The sequence below is a fragment of the Anser brachyrhynchus genome (assembly GCF_964034855.1).
Source record: "Anser brachyrhynchus genome assembly, chromosome: 1".
Taxonomy (NCBI): Eukaryota; Metazoa; Chordata; class Aves; order Anseriformes; family Anatidae; genus Anser; species Anser brachyrhynchus.
In genome coordinates, this window is record NC_137694.1 from 138,771,254 (window position 1) to 138,792,256 (window position 21,003).

At 39.7% G+C, this 21,003-nt stretch overlaps 1 protein-coding gene across 1 annotated transcript in view; it reads left to right on the forward strand.

Annotated features, from left to right (window-relative positions):
* The window catches only part of ZBED1 (zinc finger BED-type containing 1), a 211,555-nt gene extending 195,929 nt beyond the window's left edge, over nucleotides 1-15,626 (forward strand). The window contains exon 7 of the mRNA XM_080598418.1: nucleotides 15,164-15,626. Within this exon, the coding sequence (XP_080454544.1) occupies nucleotides 15,164-15,361 (198 nt within the window). The 3' untranslated portion in view covers nucleotides 15,362-15,626. The remainder of the gene's footprint in view (nucleotides 1-15,163) is intronic.
* The last annotated feature ends 5,377 nt before the right edge of the window (nucleotides 15,627-21,003 follow it).

The window sequence follows — 21,003 nt, forward strand, 5'->3', positions numbered from 1 at the left end:
ACAAAGGAACAAAGGCAAATACTACTGTTTAATTAATATTAAATAAGGTGCAGATTTCTTGTGGGCACTGATTCATGCACTGCATGGTGTCAATAATTGTTTGTGAATTGCAGCCATTTTTTTTCCTCAGAGTGGGGCGTTATTTCTGAGGTAAAGCCACTGACTATTGATTAGCTGTATAGTAATTTTCAAGCATCAATGGTTCCAGTAAAAAATAAGTAGCATTTGTTTTATACTAGTGCATAAGCTCTGTACGTTGTTCATTAATAAATGAAGGGTGTCTGTAGTTGTTTTTTTGGGGGTTATTCCACAGACCCTATTGACATTTTCAATAGTCGTAAGTCCCAGGATAAATGCAACAGTATTTAAGGATGTTTTTGTTTCGTTTTGTTTTTAATGGAGGTTGTAAATGTTCTGCTCTTTGAGGACAGTGCTGCAATAAGATGGACATATTTGTTGCTGTTTACTGTTAATGAAATTTCCTGTTTTTCCTACTATATGATTCTCCTTTTAATCTCACTGGTTGGTAGTATGTTATTTTTTGGCTAAATGATGAGTCCTGAGATTCAGCAAGGAGAAAATAATTAAAACTATTTGTTTCACAGACTGTCAGCAACTATTAGGGATTAGACAAATATAAATTAAGTTTTTTCCCCCCCAGCCATGTTACAGACTTTGCAAAGTTCACAAACAACTGTAATCCTCTTTTATTGAGCACACATTTAAAAGTAAAGGTCAGTTATGTTTTGGTCACTAAGGAGTTTGCACAACTGGTAAAAACCAAATGTTTAGATTATTTTTATATAAAAAGCGTGCCTGCTGACGGGGTATCTCATGCTTCTCAGTCATGGCTCCCTTACCGACCTCAGGGACTAAAAACTGGTCATATCGGCTCACCAGAAGTTTGCAGAGCAAAGCTCATCCCTCGAGCTGCCGCAGCAGCTTGTGCACCCAGGGAAGGGCAGTGCATGCGGGTGGGATGCTGGCTAAGGGTGCCCACACCCTGCCACCAGCCCTGCGCACGCTGCCATCCTGCAGCCCGCGCACCAGCCACGCAACGTGCCACAGCTGGGGCTGCCTGCCAGGCTGTCGCGGGGCATGAGCAAAGGGCAGGCGGAGAAATGGGTGGAAGTTTAGACTGCAGACGTGTTTTGCATACCACCCGGGAAGCAGCGGAGCCCTAATCTCGACTGGAACAATCCAATTCTGCGGCGGAGCACGTATTAAATAACAATAGGCGGCTGCGGAGCTGTGCAGACTTGCAGGGGAAGAGCAGAATTTTAAGCGAGCCGCGGGAAGCACAGGAGAGGGTTGGGGCAGGGCTGCCTGAGCCTCTGCTCAGACCTCAGTCTTTATTTCTGGGAGTTAAAAGCAGCTACCAGACCACAGCACAGTTCTGCATTAATCCAACTGGAAATTTTCCCAGAAAACAAGTTTCATAATCTGGAGCATCTCTGATTGCGGCGCATCACCGTGCACAAGCAGGGATGGCTCATCGATTGGAATCACAAGGCAAATGTGTGTGTATAGCAAAATGGCATTACCAAAGAGCAGAGTTCAATACGAGCTCCCTAAACAAAGCGAATTACTTCAACACCAGATGAGTCCGTAGCATGTATTTATTGAACCACAAAACCTCACGGTGTTTGTTTCCCACTTTAAACAACTGCTCTAACCTTTTAGTCAGAAAGCCCAGTGAATACAAGCACAAGAGAAACTCTCCTGGGGCTCTTAATAAAATGAAAAGGTTAATTCTCAGTGTGTTATTTTGGCTATTGATAATTCTGCAAATGTAAAAGTCTCTGGGTTATTTTGCATAGTATCCCAGGCCATAAACTGCCCATGCCCTTAATCAGTCTGGTATCAAAACCTTAGTCCGAAGCTGTCTGCAGAGACAAAGCTATCTGAAAATGAAAGAAATATGAAGATTTGCAGGAAGATTCTGGGGATTTTTAAGATTCTTGCCCTTCAAGGTATTTTTTTGTTTTGTTTTTTTTTTGTTTTGTTTTTAATAGCAGGGTGGGGAAAGACTTTAGATATTGAAGGGATTACATGTTTTTTTCCTTTCCAGTCTTTCATTCAGTTTTTCTCCTTCAGCTTGTGGGATTTTACCACAGGCTATGAATCGCATTTTTGGAACCTGAACCAATTCTTCGTGTGATGTGAGCCACACATAAGGTTTAGTCCCTGACACAGGACTGGGGTAAACCTTATCTCCTGTATGTAAACACATCAGTTCTGCTATGACGTTCTTCATCTGGCAAAAGAAACAGGAACATGGGAAGGACCATTTGTGTTAGCAAATCTAGTCCTAGCCTTTCCAGGGGAGACATTTTTCACAAATTAGTGGCTCCATCTGCTACCTTAATGACGATTTACAAAACACCTTGGAAATAAATATGGATATTAAAAACAACAACTTAAGTGGGTAGTAAAAATCTGTCTTAGCACTTTTTAGTACATCCCACTTCCCAGCTTTCCTTTGTTTGTTCCATTGGCAAGAACTGCTTTCTTTTTTTTCCCTCTCTTCCCTTTTGTAAATTAATACAAAGGCTCCCCAGGCTAACAGCTCCCTCTGTAACACAAGTACCAACCTTCCCTTCTTTCAGATTGTTTAGCTGATTAAATGTGATGGATTTAAACTCACATGGAATTATGTTCAAGATGGAAGTTTTCTGCTTCCATTTCAGACCTTAGGAAGCATTTGGATAGCTGAGAGTTTGCATTTGCTCTGTCTATAATGAGCTCTATAGTAAAGATACGATGCCTCAGATCTTGTCTGACATAATTTTAGAAACATGACTAATCTCAGCGAAACCAATGGCACTGTTTGCATGTCTAAAGTTATACATGTTCTTTTGGTCTCTTCTCAATTTAAGCCATCAGTAGGTTCTTTGGCATACTGTAAGGAGCCTTGGGGTGCATTGATTTAAACAAAGCCATTCACAGCTTAAACCCACTTTCAGTCACACACAACAAAAGGTTTGATTTGAATAATCAAATTCAGTCTTCCCTTGCATTTGCTTTTTTAGTTATTTTGTTAAAAGCAGGTTGATTCTGGTGGGTTAGCAAGCATTCAGATACGTTGATTTGCAACTGAATATAGCCTTTGCCTTTAAATGTAGTGCTTCTCTTGGGCAACCAAGAGGATAAGCTACGTAGACATCTCCATAATTGTATGGCTTCAAAATATATCTGTGATTTCATGCATCCTGTTCTGATAGAAAATGGGAAATGGTAGTTTTGTTTATGAGATGACTAATGCTTTACATTTTTACAAGCTGCTTTCAAGTGAAAGATGAGTGCAATTAAAATGAAATGAACTGTCATTTTTTAAAGGATTTTATTACTTAAACAGAAATACCTTGAACTTATTGGACACATTTTTTCATCAAAACAGAGGATGTATAATCTGTAATTATTGACTGATTCTGTTTACTGTATCTGTCAGAAAGATTGGATTAGAAAAACTGATCCACTCTCACCTATTTGTATTCTTTTACTCAGATAACTGTAGAATGTCAATCTACTCTTCTTGTTTTCCATCTTTGGAACATATCACTCAGGACAGACATAAAATAACCCCCTTGCTTATATTTTTTTTCAGTTTATTGTTCCAGATTAAATGCTAAAGTTGCCAGGAACTAGAATTATAGGAAACACCAATTTGCAGAAAAAGATTTCTTCCCTCCTCACTACTTTTCTCTGCTTCCAGTCCATTTCTTTTCTACTTCTCAGCTTGGGAAATATTGTAAAACTATCATTTAAACATGCCAGCTATTCTGAAAACAGAAACTCACAGCCGTCAGGGCATGGACAGTGCTATTTGAAGATCTGCTTGAAGCTTCTTCCAGCAAGCCAGGAGTGATGTCTCTCTGCACAGGAGCTCCACTGGGTGCAGAGCTCTGCTGCCTCCGTGGGCCCAGATGCACAGCTCCACCATGCAGACCCCTCACTCCCCCTCCTCCAAAGGACAGGGAGAGAAAATACAATGAAAAAAGGCTCATGGGTTGAGATGAGGACAGGGATACCACTCACCAATTGCAGTCATGGGTTAAATAGACTCAGCATAGTGAGATTAATGTAGTTTATTGCCTATTACCAACAGACTAGAACAGTGAGAAACTAAAAGCAAACTAAAAACACCTTCCTCGAATCCACGCTCTTTCACCTCTTTCCCCTGATCGGTGCAGGGGAACGGGGAATGGGGGCTGTGGTCAGTTCCTAACACTTCGTCTCTGCCGCTCCTTCACAGTTAGCGTGGGGTCCCTCCCACGGGATGCCGTCCTGCCCGAACTGAGCCTGCGGGGGCTGCCCACAGGCAGCAGCTCTTCAAGCACTGCTCCCACACGGCTCCGTACCACAGGGCCCATCCATCCCCCAGAAGCAAACTGCTCCAGCACGGGTCCCCCACGGGCGGCAGCTCCCCCCAGACCCCCTGCTCCTGCGTGGGCTCCTCTCCACGGGCTGCAGCTCCGGCCCGGGGCCTGCTCCTGCGGGGGCTCTCCATGGGCCGCAGCCTCCTCCAGGCCACATCCACCTGCTCCACCGGGGGCTCCTCCACGGGCTGCAGCGTGGAGATCTGCTCCGTGTGGGACCCATGGGCTGCAGGGGGACAGCCTGCTCCACCAGGGGCCTCTCCACAGGCCGCAGGGGAACTGCTGCTGCCTGCCTGGAGCACCTCCTGCCCTCCTGCTGCACTGACCTTGGGGGCTGCAGGGCTGCTTCTCTCACATGTTCTCTCTCCTCTCTCCCAGGTGCTGTTGCACAGCAGTTTTTTCCCTTCCTTAAATCTGCTCTCACAGAGTCCCAACCAGCGTCGCTCCCTGGCTCGGCTCGGCCAGCAGTGCGTCCCTTTTGGAGCCAGCTGGAGCTGACTCTGATCTGACGTGGGGCAGCTGCTGGGCTCTGCTCACAGCAGGCACCCTGCAGTCCCCCTGCTCCTGAAACCTGGCCACATAAGCCCAGAACACCCTCGCGGGACGTGTTGCATGCCAGCTGGCCAGACACTGTGACACAAATGTGAGAATTTGGGCTGAAGTCTTTTTTTGCTTTCATTTGTCCAATTATCCCAGCTATTTTATTTTTTTTTTTCATCTTGGCACGCTATTGATGCACCACACTTCAGGTTAGTCTGTGCACTTTACCTTTTCTGGTCCCCATCTTTGCTAGTGCAAGCACCAAGCCTACCTCATTCGTGCCTGTGACAACTTCTGGAGAAGTGTCCTGCACTGGGAGGAAGGGATTTGCACCCCCTCGCCGCAGCTGTGGGGCACCAGCAGGAGCGCTGTGAGACCCCTGCCCTACCGCCCCCTGTAACCAGGCTGCTGCAGTCAGACTGGGTGCAGCACTCTTCCATACCACTTCCACAGAGAAGAGCCTGTGATATGTCTGCTAGCCTGTGTAATTTGGGGTTATCTCATTTAGTCTGGGCTCTGTACAGTCTTACAGTTTTTGATCTTGTCATAGCTTGTAAAGGTTTTCTATGTTGTGGTTATCTTCTAAATATTTAGGAGTTCCGCTCCTGTCCAGGCTGCTCGTAAGCATTAAAAACAAACAAACAAACAAAAAACACCAAAACAGTCCTGATACAAAACTTGTGAAGTTGGTCATAGGTGTCAGCTTCCATTTTCATGGAAGGGGAAATGGTAGAGTGACTGCTTGTCCAATGTTAAACGGCAAGTAAAAGGTTAAAGATAATGGTCAGGGCTTACAAGTCAGAAGTTGCCATATCTTATGCATAAAACCTTTGTTTACTTTGCATGAGCCTGCAGGTAAGAAAGTAAATTTTTTTTTTTTTTGCATGTATGGGCACTCAGGACCATCATCTTCAGCATCTGAAGCCTTGCTATGTCTCCCAGTGTCTGTGTCTGGTAACAAGGCAGCTACCATTTCAAATGTGAATACTTCTGTGTGCTTTTCTGTGTTGTTTCCCCCCAAAATTGGCATCATTTGAAAGAATTCAGCAAACTAAAGATGACCCATGTACTGGTACGAGATAATGCTTTAGAAAACGAAAGCTCTAAAGCTTTCATGGTTGTTTGCTGTTTTAAGTCCTCTTTAATTTTGATCCATTTACATTTTGATTCATATTTAAATTGTGTTTTCAACTAAAAGAAATTGGTTACATGTTATTAAACGAGGCAGATGTTCCAGCCACTACCTAGCAAAGAGGTTGCCTCTGTACAAGCATTGTTGGAGGGAGGAGCAGTCTTACATTCTAATTTATATTTCTCAGATAGTAATAGTTCAAAACTCAGCAGAATTAAAGCCTTGCATAGCTAATAAAAATAACAAGATGGTTCCTTAGCGTATTTCTAGCATGAATACTAAGCTGTAATTAAGTATTCTTACTTAATGATAGATCAGTCTACATCTAGGAATGAAGAAGATTATTTTGAATTGCTCACATGATACTGTAATTATGGCCATAGAAGTGGTGGTAAACAAAGAAATTGTGTGTTTTCCTTTACAACCACAGAGAAGGAGTAACAGCCTCATGCACAAAGCATCAGGATTGGCATTTAGGAGGCCAGCTGTCTTTCTTCATCTCTTCTCCTGACCAGTAAATCACTTTGCCTCTATGTGAATACAGTTAATATAGAAAATGCCAGATTACGTGAAGGTACCCAGGACAATTCTGAGTGATTTAAGTCAGGCATCCTAAGCAGAAGGTAGCTCCTGGGCATCACCTGCCTTCCAGACAGACTGCCACACTCCCAGAAGTGGCTTCAGCATTTTGTGAAGTCTGTATACTCCCTTGGCTTTTTCCTCCTGTTGTTGCCTTCCTTTATTTAGACCTAGACTGAAAATTCTTCCAGCAAGTGGCTGTCTCTGACTGGATGTTCATACAATGCCTGGGGCAACAGGGTCCTATCTGTCAAACTTTGCTTACTATTACAGAGCTGAGTGAAGTTACAAGTGTAATGTAACTTGAGTAGCTGCAGTGATATCTCAGTTCTGACTTTGAAGACCCTGCTGTCTGCTGCAAAGCGAGCTTAGGAATTAACATGCAGGCAAAGTAAACTTCCCCAATGCGCTTGACAAAAAGAACAAAGGATTCAGTTATGATTAACGACTTTGACCTGAAGCTTCAACTCCCTGCTCAAATGCAGTCATGTAAAGTTGAGTACTTGCTTCTGTTTGAAAATTGCCTAAAACTAAACATTATTCGTCTAGTCCTTCATTTCAGCAGCTTAGAAAATGCAAAGTATGGATCAAAAAACACTCTCACTCAAATCATTGGGGTTATGTAGCACTTCTAAGTGCGTGAGATTCAGTTTGAAATTAAGATGTAAATTTATTTTTGTGCATTTAGACATCTGCAAGTGAATTCAGTGTTGAAGCTGACATTTGAAGCCAATGGAGATTTCTTCAGTGGGGCCTAGAAAGCTGGCTGGCCAACAGGGGTTTCGTTCAGCTGCCTGATAACATAAGCATCTGATGCTATTTGAGATGACACACGAGGTCCTGCTCAGACTGGAGCAGCTGCTTTGGAAGGGGCAGGCTCAGCGCTGTAGCTGCTGCTGTCCTTAGTAAACCTTTGCTCATGTTTTGAGTCTGACAGAAGAGCCATCCTAGGGCTTCAGAGTCGAGCTGCTTGGCAATTTTCCAGCAAAAGAGATTTCTCAGAAAGTATCTCTCTGACACAAAAACAAAACGAAACCTTCCACCAACGCTTCCATCAGAAGATTTGTTGGAAATCAGGCGTTGAAGCCTGCATGCCTGCCTGCTGCTCCTTGGGCTCCCTGAACAAAAGGCTGACCCCTGCAGTCTGCTGGGGATGTTTTCTTTCTTCTGTGGGCTACTTTGTCTCCAGGCTTCTCAGCCACCTATGTAAGAGCTGATGTGAAGACAAGCCAGGCCTTGTCAGGATCTCTGTGTACCTGGATTTTTTTGGAAATGTCTTTCTGGGAAATTTGGTTTCAATAGGAAGAGAAAGAGATATTCAGGATTCGATACCCCTTGTGTCTGCCAGCTATTTCTGCCTCTGTTCTGTACAGCATCTTCTGCTAGGATGCTTAGGGAAAACCTTCTCTCTTTCCCAGAATAGTAATGAATGATTTATGTTATAAAAGCTCCTTTCCTTCAACATTTTGATTTATTTATTTTATTATTATTTTTTAGTTTTAAAATTGCATTGTGTTCTTAATTCATCAATGTTTCACCTTTTATTATATATCGGTATCTTTGATTCAAAAATGATTTCTATATAGCTACGACATTGTCAGGAGAAAGGCTTCACACTTTAACTCTGCCATTTCTGTTTGCAGCTGCTGTCTCTTTTAAAGCTGAAATTTAAAGAATTTTATTGTGGAGTGAATTTATTAAAGAATTCTCTTTGCTGCAAGTTAGGGGTTGAAGAGAAATTAATTTGATGGTGCTGACTGGGTCTCCAGGGAGAGCTGGATATTCAATAAAACATCTCTATCTCTTTTTGGTCTATAATCAAGGCAGAGATTAGATAGAAAGGGAATAATAGAGAGCTACGCAGAAAAGAATAGGAAGAGAGGCAGAACACAGAGGGAAACCAGGACATTTTAGTGAGGGCAGAGATCTCTCCAAAGCTGTGCTGCAGACCTCTCTGGCAGCACTGATTTCCTGGGGATCTGACAGTTGATCCTGGCCACAGGTGTTATCAGGACTTACACTCACCTGCTACAGCATTATTTATCAAAGGTTGCTGGACACATCCTTACACCATAATGGTTTACATTCTATCTTTTGTTTTCAGCATTCAGTGTTTCAACTGATTAGTTTTTAGCTGATGACTTTTTGGCTTAAATTTTCAAAGCGATGATCACTTTTGGGAGGTGTAGACACTGCAGGAGTTACAAAACAAGCGTTGAGAGCACTTAGCCCGTGCATTCAGCAGGAGCCGGTGACAGTAGAGCAGCTGTTGTTATTTCACCCTCGAGTCTTGCATCCTTAAGTAACCTGTTCTTGAAATGTTTTGGTAGCTCACATATCATAGTAATCAGTGCTTCCTGGAACACAAGTAATTTGTTTCTCACAGGTTTGTTTGCTTTAATATTCATGGGGACACAATCCCAGCTTCTCCATTTCTGACAGTTTTCAAACTATTTCATGTTGTAGTGGCTTCACGTTTGCCTTCATTCTTAAGAGTCAAACAGTGCAGTAAGGGTGACTGGGGCTCACCCCTCAATTAACTGCCAGCAAGTAAATAAAAGACTTTTGTAAACCATGTAACAGTAATTTAGTGCTCTCATTCCTGTTGCTAAGCTCCACTGTGCATATGTGTAGTATTGCTCAGAGATCCCAGATGATCTTTCTGGTGAGGTGTATATTCAATTTTTCAGTCCAGAGGCAAGTCAGCAAAATACTAACATTTGCAAAACATTATCAGAGTAATGTTGAGAAAAGTAAAGGAACCTTGACAAAAATGCCCAAGTATTCAGGCCCCAAAGATGGCTTATTTAGCTCTTGCTGTGTCTTCACAGCTCAAATCTGGGAAATGTGTTACTATCTGGAGACACATCTTCTTGTTACCTGATCCAGGAATGGTCTGATGGAAGACCACCTGTTTGAAAAGAAAGGCCACAGAGCAGACGCTCTGAAGCTCCCTGCAAAAGCACTGAATGTCCTTTTAGCTCATCAACCCACAAGTAGATTTTCCATATTAGCTGGAAACTGCATGATGTAATGGATGTGAGTACATGAGACAGGACCACCATTATAAAACCATGAGTCTCCTCACCAACCTACTTAATATTGCTTCTGAGGGGTATTCCACCAATTCTTAATATATTCCCCATCACTAACTGTATGGATAAAAGTGTTTTAACATCTTTTTCCTCAGCATTAAGTCATTTTCCAGCATGCCAGGCAGTCCTGGGTGCACATCTGCCTGTTTGGCCCATCATTCATGTCCTTCAAAATGCAACTGCTATGTCAGTCCCTCAATTTGCCAACTGTGTCCTGCACTCCATTCTCTTTGCTCAACCCTCTCAGCTACCGTCTCTCATGATGGCAGCATCCTGAAGTCATTAAATATGATCCTAATACAATCAGATGACCGAGATGAGGGAGCGGTGGGTGAAGCTATTCCAGAGTAATAGTCCTACTCTTTCTGATACCAAGTTTAGTCTCAATACTGCTTTTTCAGCCATATAACTCTATCAACCAATGCAATTTGAGGTATAAAATGTCGTCCATTCAAACTATTCATCGTTGTGTTTAAGGCACATACCAAGGCCCTCATTATTTGTTGGTAGTCACTGAAAATGCTACTGGGAAAGTGGATGGGTTTCAGAAAAGGAATCATAGGAGCTTTTAAGCTTTGTTTCCTGTCCAGTTACCTGTGGTTACCAGTGTCTCTACCATGCAGCCTAGAGCCCTGTAGTGATACTGTCTGCCCAGAACTCTGAGCTATGAATCAGATGGAGGCAGAACTGGATGAGTACAGGGACAGCGTACAGCCATCACGTATAACTGGTGCAGACATGACTTCCAAAGAGTTAAGCTCTTGTGCCTGTTGTAGACAAATGAAATGGGTGTGACATTTCATGGCTATATGGCTGTAGGGACTGACCATCATCGGCTAACACATTTTGCAAGCATTAGCACCTAGTATTGACAAGATTATATGGCACTTAAGAATGTATTAATCAAAATGTGTTAACTTGCAAGTCTTAAATAAATAAATAAAAACATAAACCCTTCTAGTATATGTCCCAGTTTTGCACAGAACAGAATATTCCATTTGATGCTGAGGGAAAATTATTCTATACTGATGATTTACACTTAGTATTGATTAATTAATTTACTTTTTTTTTATTTAGAAAAAAAAAGAATAACGAAGGTTCTTTAAAACAACATCATCTGCATTGGGCATAAATAGTGCCAAAATAATGTCACTTTTTTGTATATAGACTGCATTTTGCTTAAGTGAGCTGGTCTCAAGTTATCTTTTTCTCTTTCTTTCACAGTCTACCCATGTAACAAGCAATACAAAGATATGTAATTTAAATTGAGCCCTTGTTTGTGGTATGAAAGCATAATGAAAACAAATAGTTAATTGGAAAAGATTATGAACACAAAAGACTTGATCAATACTGTAACAAACAAAATCATTCAAAAAATGTTAAGCATAAATCAGTTCTATCTGGATATGAGAAATATATTAATTACACTTGTGTAGATATTAATGTAATAAAAATTGTAGACAAAGTTCCAATTAACAAAAGTTGAGCACAAGTTGGTAACTTAAGGCTGAGGAAGCATTGTGTAATTTATAGGAATCCCTTTTGTTTTAGGACAAGTCCAGTCAAATCATAACTGCTGTTATTGATCCTTTATGAAATGTATATTATTCTGTTACTCCTTTTTTTTTTTTTTTTCCTAATTCTGGCAAAGTGTATAGTATCCCCTGTGATTGGAATGGTACTTGTTATTACTGCCTATCTACCTGCAGCTTTTGGTAATAACTCAGAGTCACAAAGATGGTAACTCCTTCCTGTTTGTATAGATCATCATGGCAAACATCCTGTGTTTTGTAGATCATAGTATTCAACGAGTAGCTGGCAATTTCTCCTGCCTGCCCTCAGATACTCTCCTTCCTAGAAGGGGCATCTAAGGATGGATTATATATGTTTCTTTGGCACTAGTCTCTTGCTTGTGGCCATTTTCTTTTCTAAGGGCTTTTTGGTTCCTCCTCATTTTTTGATGAGATATCACATGGTAAAAGAAGAGCTGTGGGACTGTGAGGAGTGTTGGCAACCAGGAATGGGTCTGCCGCTGCTGGAACAATTAATATTGTTCATCTGTCTGGATAATCATGAATTGCTCCAGTGTTTGCAACCTGCTCCCGCCTTCTTCCTTCCCAAGAGTTCTTCAGGCAGCCACAAAGAGGCAGGATGTGTGCAAGTGCCCGTGTGTCTGTGCATGTTGCTGTTGGTCTATGGTTGTGTAGTAGATCCAGCACTTTGGGAAAGAGTCTTGACTGCACATAGGCAGGTGGATGTAGTGTGCTTTCATGTAGGTATGGACATGATCCAGAGGTGGAATTACAACATGCGCATCCTTCCAGCCTCTGAAAACAGACAGTTCATCCACCCATCCAGAAGGCCAGGGCACTCCTGGCATAGGGTTTCCTTTTTACCTTCATTAAAACACAAAACATGGCAAAACAATGAAGAGATTCTAGAGTAAGGAAATATTAAAGCTTTCAGTATTAATTAAGCACTCAGAAAATGGGACAAGACAATTAATTAATCATACACATGCAACTCTGTTCCCCTTTGCACTGGAAAAAAATGTTTTCCTTTAACTTAAATTAGTATACACTAATTGCTTGATATATTGTAGTATATTTTCCCTTATGTGTTAAGATAATTGCTGTGAGCAACAGCTGGTAGAAGGTTCCTAGCACCTGAGAGTCCTGTAAATGGGAAGTTTGCACTGAGCCTAATACTCAGCATGGATATGGTACACAGGATGAAAATCAAGTTAAATCTCATGAAAAGTTACACAAGCAGGACGTTAATGGATTGTGATGATGTCACTGTGCTTGTAAGACTGATCACAGTGTGGCCATTTAAGCACATTTATTATCATCTGAGCCTGCTCTATATTTTTGTTATATTGAAGAATAAGAAACAATTTGCTGCATAAAATGGTTTGGTAAAGATCTACTGGAACTGCATGAATAAAACCAACAACTGACTTTCAATTCATATATAGTCTTTATTTAACACATTTGATATTGTTTTGACTAGATCCCCTTCCAGTGGGGAACTTACCTGACATATCATCAAAAAACAAAAGTCTTGATATATTCTGAATAACCTGAGAGACCCTTCCCATCGAATTAGCAAAGGCACATGGTATTTCGCATGCGGTGGGAAGATGCATACAGACCAGACTGTCTGAGACTGTAGAGACTGCTCATAAGACCATAATCTCAGAAATTCTGCCCACAGACATTCACTTTTTTTTTTTTTTAAAGCATTTTAGTTATGAGCTGTTGTCATTAAGATTTGCGAGTCATTGACGTTGACATTTATACTTGTTTGTGCTGGAGAGCTGTTGAACTCAGGAACATAATGTCCAGTGAACCATCGCATGAAGTAATGGTTTATCCGTGTCACTAGATTTTTAATTAAAGCACAGCAGTGCATTAAAAACTTTTGGCTTTTCTCTGTCATCCAGAATAAGTAGTATAAAATATGAATGCTTGTATTCACAATTACTCTTCTACTTTACAGCATTAAGATATTTTATATCTCATCATAACTGATCATGATAGTAGCCACTGGATGAACGTGTTTTAGTCAACACAGAAGCCGTGTTTTTGAGTCATCCTGACCCTACAAAGAATTATGCATGAGTATAATTTCATGTTGTTTAAATAATCTACTGGATGTGAATAGCACTATTTTCCATATGATAAAAAAGGGTCAAGTAGTAGTAGTATAGTACTAAGAGGTAAAAAAGCACTTTGTAAGCGTTGAGCTTTTCTAGATGGCATGTCACAGAATAGACAAGACATCTTCTTAAAAAAAATACTCCAGAAGTACCTGGGCCTAGGGTGTTGTAAGATATTGACTGATATCTAACTGAGTCCACCAGAGAGCTAATTTATCATCCTATTTCATTAGATGATACTTAGAATAGGAAATGTTGTATTTTGTGATAACTTACAGTAGAAACTGGCTGTTTTATGGCCACCGAAGAAATGTATGGTGGTATTACATTTCTTAGAGACCTGTTGGCATCAGTAGCTTTTCCTTCAGTTTAAACATCTTCAGAGAGGGACTTGGCATGTAACCTCTGGAGCATGTATATTGGAACATAGTGGAGCTCTGGGCATGGGAGTGCAACAGCAGAGCATGTTTTTTCTTCATCAGTTCACATTTTGGGTAATGGATCTGTGGTCATGCAGGGAATGTGTCTCCCTTGCAGATGCTGAGGGTGCTCTTCACCAGCGACAGTTGGGGAGGTCTTGCTTTGGCTGATGTTGCCTTATTGTGTGATTTGACATGGCTCTAATATAGTTGTAAATGAGACTTAATGCCAGATGCATCATATAAACTAATGTTTGCTAATAAGTTGTGTTATATTTAGTGTGCAGCGAGAAAAAAGGCAAGTTATTTCTTTTTAAAATTATGTGAACCTTGTCACAAAAAGCTTCAAATGACTTAGATTTTTTTTTGTTTGTTTTTATTAGTCACTGAGTAACCTATTCAATACTGTCTCATTCATCAAGTGAGTTCTTCAGGAAAAGACATCCTGTCAGGTGTAGCAGACAAAGCAATGAACAGCATTGGTACTGTTAATGACTCGTAGAATGATATTGCAGGGATTGTAAAATGACACCTTATTATCTAGCAGACATTGTTCGTAATTATATCACTGATAAAGACAAAACAGATCAAATGTTGTGTTGTAAATATGTCCTTTAATAAAATAAAATAAATGCCATTGTAATAAATTTGGTGATAGCTGTATGATCCTTCTGAATGGAAAATGGAAATGCTTTGCATATCTACAGGATGAAAGGCATTATCACTCTCAGCTATTCACTTGTTAATTTTCATGTAATACTCATGCTATATCAGACATTATAGATCTTTCACCATTTTGCTTTATGATACTCTGTAAAATATAATTCCCTCGTTTACCTGCCTGCATGGATTGAACTGCCGAATCTCAGTTTGCTGTCGTCCTTTTCATGATCTTTTGCACAAGTCATATTGTTACAATGAACACATTATGCATATAGCATAGTCTTCATCCTCCTTAGGCAGAGTACAGACCCCTTCAGTCTTGCAAAAATGAATAATTATGCTAGGATTTTAATATTTCTGTTTGCTTTGGGGTTTATTAGCTCTGACCGTGAAAGCTCAATTATTTTATATGCTCCATCTGACTAGGTCTTGAAAAAATGGGTTAAAGTTTTCCATGTAACTCTTTTGTGGCTTTAAGCTATCTCAAAATAGTGCTGTGGTAAAAATGGACTGTACTCTGCCAATTGGATAAGTGGCATTTTTATCGTTACCAACTTGAGGTTTGCATAAGGACCACAAGTGGGATGAAAAACTACGGAAGCCGATTGTCACTGGTAAGGTCCTGTGGTGAAACTTTAGTCTTCCATTATACCTGTCTCTCATGAATTTGTGTTTTGTTGTTGTTGTTTCTGCAGACTCCAGAGGAAGGAGCCTCTACAAGCATCTATGCAGCAGTATCACCCGAGATGGAAGGAGCTGGCGGCTGCTACCTTTACAATGAGAAAAGGACAAAATCGGCTGACATAGCATATGATGAGGAGTTGCAGAGAAGGCTCTGGACAGAAAGCTGCAAGATGGTTGGGATTTCTGATGAATCCAGCAGAGTTCCCTAGAAGAAGCCATTTCCAGCTGGGTAAATGAAATGTATTGAAAAACATCTTAGGTGAATTCTTGCAGCATCAGTCATCATCCTGGAAATCACTGTTCAATCCCAAAGGCAAACATGAACAGCTTTGTTCTTCACTTGAACCCCTAGTCTGCTAGGGTGTGGGGGGAATATTCCCACAGAGAGATGTACGTGGTTGGTTTTAAATCTAACCATCAGTTTTGTAAATCATGATGTTTCAGTCTGTGATTAAAATACAATCTTTAACCTTGTGCAGAGTTGAGTTTTCATTTTTTGTTCAACAAGAAGACTTTCCCTGGTGAGCATGGTGTGTCTGTGGCATGTTGAACCTAAGCCACTTTTGTACATACAGCTTACTCTTTTTTAGTCAGTTTTAAAAGTTGCAGCATCTTTCCTTAAGCTTCATTAATCTTTAAGACACTTTATACTGAATGTCAGCTCATTCTAATTCAAACATTTGGCATTCATGATAATTATGTTGTTTCTATCATAACGTTAGTTTTAATGTCAAAGTTTATCCAGAGGTTTTAAGTGAAGATGAGAACCAAAAAAATGTAAATAAATAAGGTCTTCAGATGGGATATGGAATTCAAATGTTTTCATTTGGAGAGGGGTTAAAGGAGAGCCTTTAGAATGAGGAAGGAATCAGATGTAAAAATGGCAGCACTGGTTTTGGCAGAGAGTGCGGTTAGCCTGTTGTATCAGCTGTGGGCATGGAGTACTTGTTGCCTTTTCTCCTGAGCCTGTGTAAACTTGTGTCTGCAATGTCTTGCATTTTCTTTGGCAAGGAGATTCACTTATCTACCACCTGCTACATGAACAGTCACCTCATTTGGTTGTTTTTGAGCCTGGTTCATATGAGTTTCAAGACTAGCATTGGTGATTTGGAAGAGACAATAAACAGTTGGTGCTCTCCACCTTTTCCACATTGCTAAGGCTTTTGGAAGTTGGAAACTTTCAACATGAACCTTTAAATTGTGTTTTTTTTTCTTTTGTTTTGTTTTGTTTTTTCCATTTTGAAGAGTAGTCCCTGCCTACTTACTTACACAGGAGGCACAGGATATCTTCTATTTTGTTATGTATTTATTTCTCTCCTAAGAATTTCTAACAGCTGATTTCAAACATGGACTCTGTGATTAGGGAGTCTGAACTCTTGCTATTAATGAAGTAAGCTCTAGCCTACTCTCATGTCATTAATTTTAGATATTGTCTGAAAAAGAAGAATAATCCTATAAATGTCATTGCATTTTTTTTTTCTCCAAGACATACAGAGTGAAGGAGAGCTATAGGTGGATGTAAAGCATATATTTACTTTGGGTGATTGGAAATCACTGCGTGACAGGACTGAGTGTAAACATACTGTTGTGCTCTAATTTGCAGCAGACTTGAAACAACATGAATGTGTTCCTATGCACTGAACCCCAGACTAATATCCCTTTTGTTTTTTTTTAGCTCAAACCTGGTGCCTCACTGACCATTTCTCCAGGCTTTGGTTCAGAGAGAGATCACATCTAACTGAAAGAAAGCATATTGACATGTCCATAGAATAGCAAGGAGATGCCAATACAGAAAGTAGTATGAACAAAGAAAAGCAGATGAGAACAAAAATAATAAAAAATCTGAAGGAGAGCATATTTCCCCTCTGAATTAAGTCATGCATGATTTATTCCTAGCTCCTTAGAGTTAGTATATACAAGGGTTAGCAGCAGGAAATTTATCACTCAGTCACTATAGCACTTTCTCTGTATGACTGGCTGACTTTTTTTGGTAACTGAATGTAGTGCTTGTGAAATGTGCCAGACTGACACTCTGGGAACTAAATTCCTCTGTTTATTCACGGATCATGCACCGGATGCTGTAAGCCTGCTAGACGGCCAACATTTTGATGTTGCCATAGCATTTCCACAGAACATCATTGCTGCTAGAAGTATGTCCAGGATTACTCAAATTAGATGGAACCGAATTACCTTCAGGTTTAACTCTGTCAAAGCTACACAATATTTGTACAACCACTTTCAAGTAGTAAAAGGAGTGCTAAAACAGCAAACACTAAAGAGAGCTAGTCACTCTTTCCATGTAATCTGAATCACTTAGTGGTCTCAGTCCCATGAAATCTGTGTTAACACTGAAAACATGGTTTGTGAGAACCAAGAACACAGATTGTGCCTGCATGAGGGAAAAACATGTCCTAAAGCCAGGGATTTTGAGAATGGTGTAATACCATGAAGATGTAGTTGAGCTAGTTGTAAAAGTGTTATCTCAGGAACTAAAAGCAGCAAACTGCGTCAACTCTGCAGTTTCATATAAGCATATGAGCTTGTCTTGAGCAAAAATCAGTGTTATAAAGTCCTCCATGTCACTATGAGTACTCACTTGTGATACAGCTCTAAACGTCCAACTTAATCCTTAGCCTATCTATTTAGGAATATATATGTGTATATATATATATATATATATATATATAGCATCTAGAAGCAGGGCAATGATTTTACCTCTGCACACAGCATTGGTAAGAGCTGATTGGCTTTTCACATTTCAAGAACATGAAATTTCTGAAGACCTGAGAAACCTGGTTTTGACTTCACCAAAAATATGGCTTAGGGGTGGCTTAAGTCCTTACAGTAGGTGTACATGTAGATATATTAAAAAAAAAAAAAAAAAGCCTGAGAGCTTTTTAACCTTGCAAAAAAAGGCAAAACAGACTCCAGTAACTATAAATTGAAGTTGGACCAATCAACCTTACAACAAGAAAACAGATCCTCTCTTTGAGAGTAGTTACATATTGGAACATGTAGATTTGATCTCTGAAGATAATGAAAAAATGTCTCTTGTCATGAAAAGGCAAGGAGGCCAAGTAGGCTCCTAAGCAAAGTAGGTCAGTCACAGAGAAGTCATACTTAGATCTCCCTCAGGTCCAAAGTGACAGCACTTATTTCTATTTGTATGAGAGTGACCCATTGCTTACAACATTTAAAAGGGATATTTCCATGCCAGTAGTCTGACTAATGTTTAATTCAAAAATCTGTGTGGTCTCAAAAAGATACCCAAAATCTATAGTCCGGTTCCGATCTGAGATCAACAGAGGCATCAGCAAATGGTTATTGTGGCTTGATCCTATAGCCCTTGATGAGGGAGGGAAAACATTTCAAACCACTATATTATTATTTTATTAAAAAAAAAACAAAAAAAGATTATTTCTATTTTTCAGCTCACATGAATAAGAAAACCTTACTCTTAGAAAAAAAAGAAACAAACAAACAAAACTATGTCTTTGAAGGATAGTGCAAGGAAATCTTGTAGATTTACTTCAGCTAATATAGTTATTTTGGAATAATTATGCTATTTAAGCAATATTATTTAAACAGTGAACTTGAATAGGAAATAATGTGCTGACAAAGTGCCCTAAGTTTCTTAAGAGAAATGTTAACTTTTACATTAATTAACTAGTTCCTTTGTAAACTACTTAATTATGCACTGGGGAAATTAATTACGTAATGGAAAAATAAGCACTGTTATTCACACATAATGAAATAATTGAATTCTTGCTTCAAATTCAAAATTGACTGAAGTCCTAAATGTAGAACTTCTAGCCACACTTCCACAATGTACATATTTAAATTTTATTGTCCTTTTTCTTTTTTTGTTGCATAACTATCAATTACCTTAATACACATCCAGAAATAGTATACCATAGAAACAAAGGACTTAATTATTTGACCTTAGGATTATTACTGCATTTTCCAAATACACAATAACATTGGTCCTAAATATAACAATGCATGGCAGATATTTAAATCATCATCCTAAATAAACTATCCTCGTGCAAGCTTTCACTCTTGTACAATTCTGGCCTTAGACTATCCTTCCTTGCTCCTTACATGGCATGGTTTATGCTTCAGCTGCCACCATAGAAAGGCAAAATCAGATTCCAGTGAAATTAACATGAAATGTGTTACAGATAAGATAGAAATATATATCTGAGATTCCTGATATATGATTTTAAGGGGGTGAAGGCCCAGTGCACTGACCAATCTGCAATAACTGAAGAGATCAGTGCAAAATGTGAAGTGTATTGCACAACACCAGTGCAGGCAGGACAGATAAGCCATTTTATGAATAACTTTTTGAAGGTAATTTTAATTCCTTATTAAAAAAAAAATGTGTTTCAGCAATACACTGCAGTAATGATAAACCTGGTCAGGGGCATCCGAGATACCACAGGAGATAGAGTAAGTAGAGATAAATTATCTAGATTCCAAAAATATGTAGAAGTTCTAGTTTGTATTTTGGATATTATCCATGGCATATCTATTTGAGGGCTAACACAAATTATATTCCATGTCACTTGCAAGGTCTTTTAAATAAAAAGCTCAGATGAGTAAATATCAGATTTTTGGATCTGGGGCAGAGTGGTGAAACAATTTGAATGTGATGAGCGTGCAGAGCTAAAATGTGTAATAACTGTTGGTTTTAAAGTGTCCCTGAAAATGTCAGTATGGAATTCACAAAAACCCAAATCCTTTGTCTATTGAGAGAGTATCAAGCTTGGGATTTAGAAAATTCCTTTTAGCTTCCCTGCAAAGTTTTCTTGAGCATTGCCAAGAGGAAAACACATCAACAGTCAAGAGTGCTGTTTCCAGATGTATGTAGTTGTTAGCTTCCATATTGCACCCATCAACACTTGTTAGCATCTCTTCTTTTGGAAATGGACCAAGGCCAAGAATTCCTTTCACCAAGAGTGATAAAAGAGCAACCAAGAGTCATAAAAGAGTCAAAAGATAGCAATGACCTGTATGTATTTTGACAAACACTGTGTAGACTGAAACCAGTCACCTTAAAGGGAAAGAGTACTTAAAACCAGGTGGAAGGAAGGAAGGAAGGAAGGAAGGAAGGGAGGGAGGAAGGGAGGAAGGGAGGAAAGAAGGAAGGAAGGAGGGAAGGAAGAAAACGAGCAAGCTATAATGCTTCTTGAGTGATATTAAAGATAGCACTTCACAGAGAGAATGCAAAGCAATCAACATTGTGATCATAAGCAGCCATATGTCCTTTCCACAGATGATAGGCCAAGAAACATAGCCTACCCTCTATCTTTGCATTGCTTGAATACACAGAAAGAGCTCAACCTTCTCTGTTAAAGGTCACAACAAAGCTGATCCATTTTACATATTTATCTTCCCTTTTCTGAAACTAGTAACAAGACTTGTTTCAGCTTGTACACATTTATGGAACTCATTATGTAGTCCGTAATGATCTGCTTATATTCAATATCTATGATGTATCTAAGATGTTTTTAATAAGGAAATGGAAAAAACAAATTCATTTTGAGAATTTCATCATAGCTAAGGACCAAATACTGCTTTATTTTCTCAGGGAAAACTTTCATGGAAAAGAATCTCAGTTCTTTACAAGAAAAGTCAGGCTATGTTCAAGAAAGTCAACGTAAAATATTTACACAGAACTTTTCCCTTAGCTATATTATCCAGCTCTGCTCAAGTTAATGATACATCCCAGAATCACTGGAGAAAGACATATAATTTAATAGCAGGAGAAGCTATAAAAACCTTGTATCATTTAAACTTGGTAATCCCCCGGAACGTTATCTCCCAAGTGAAAGCACCTTCGTGCTTC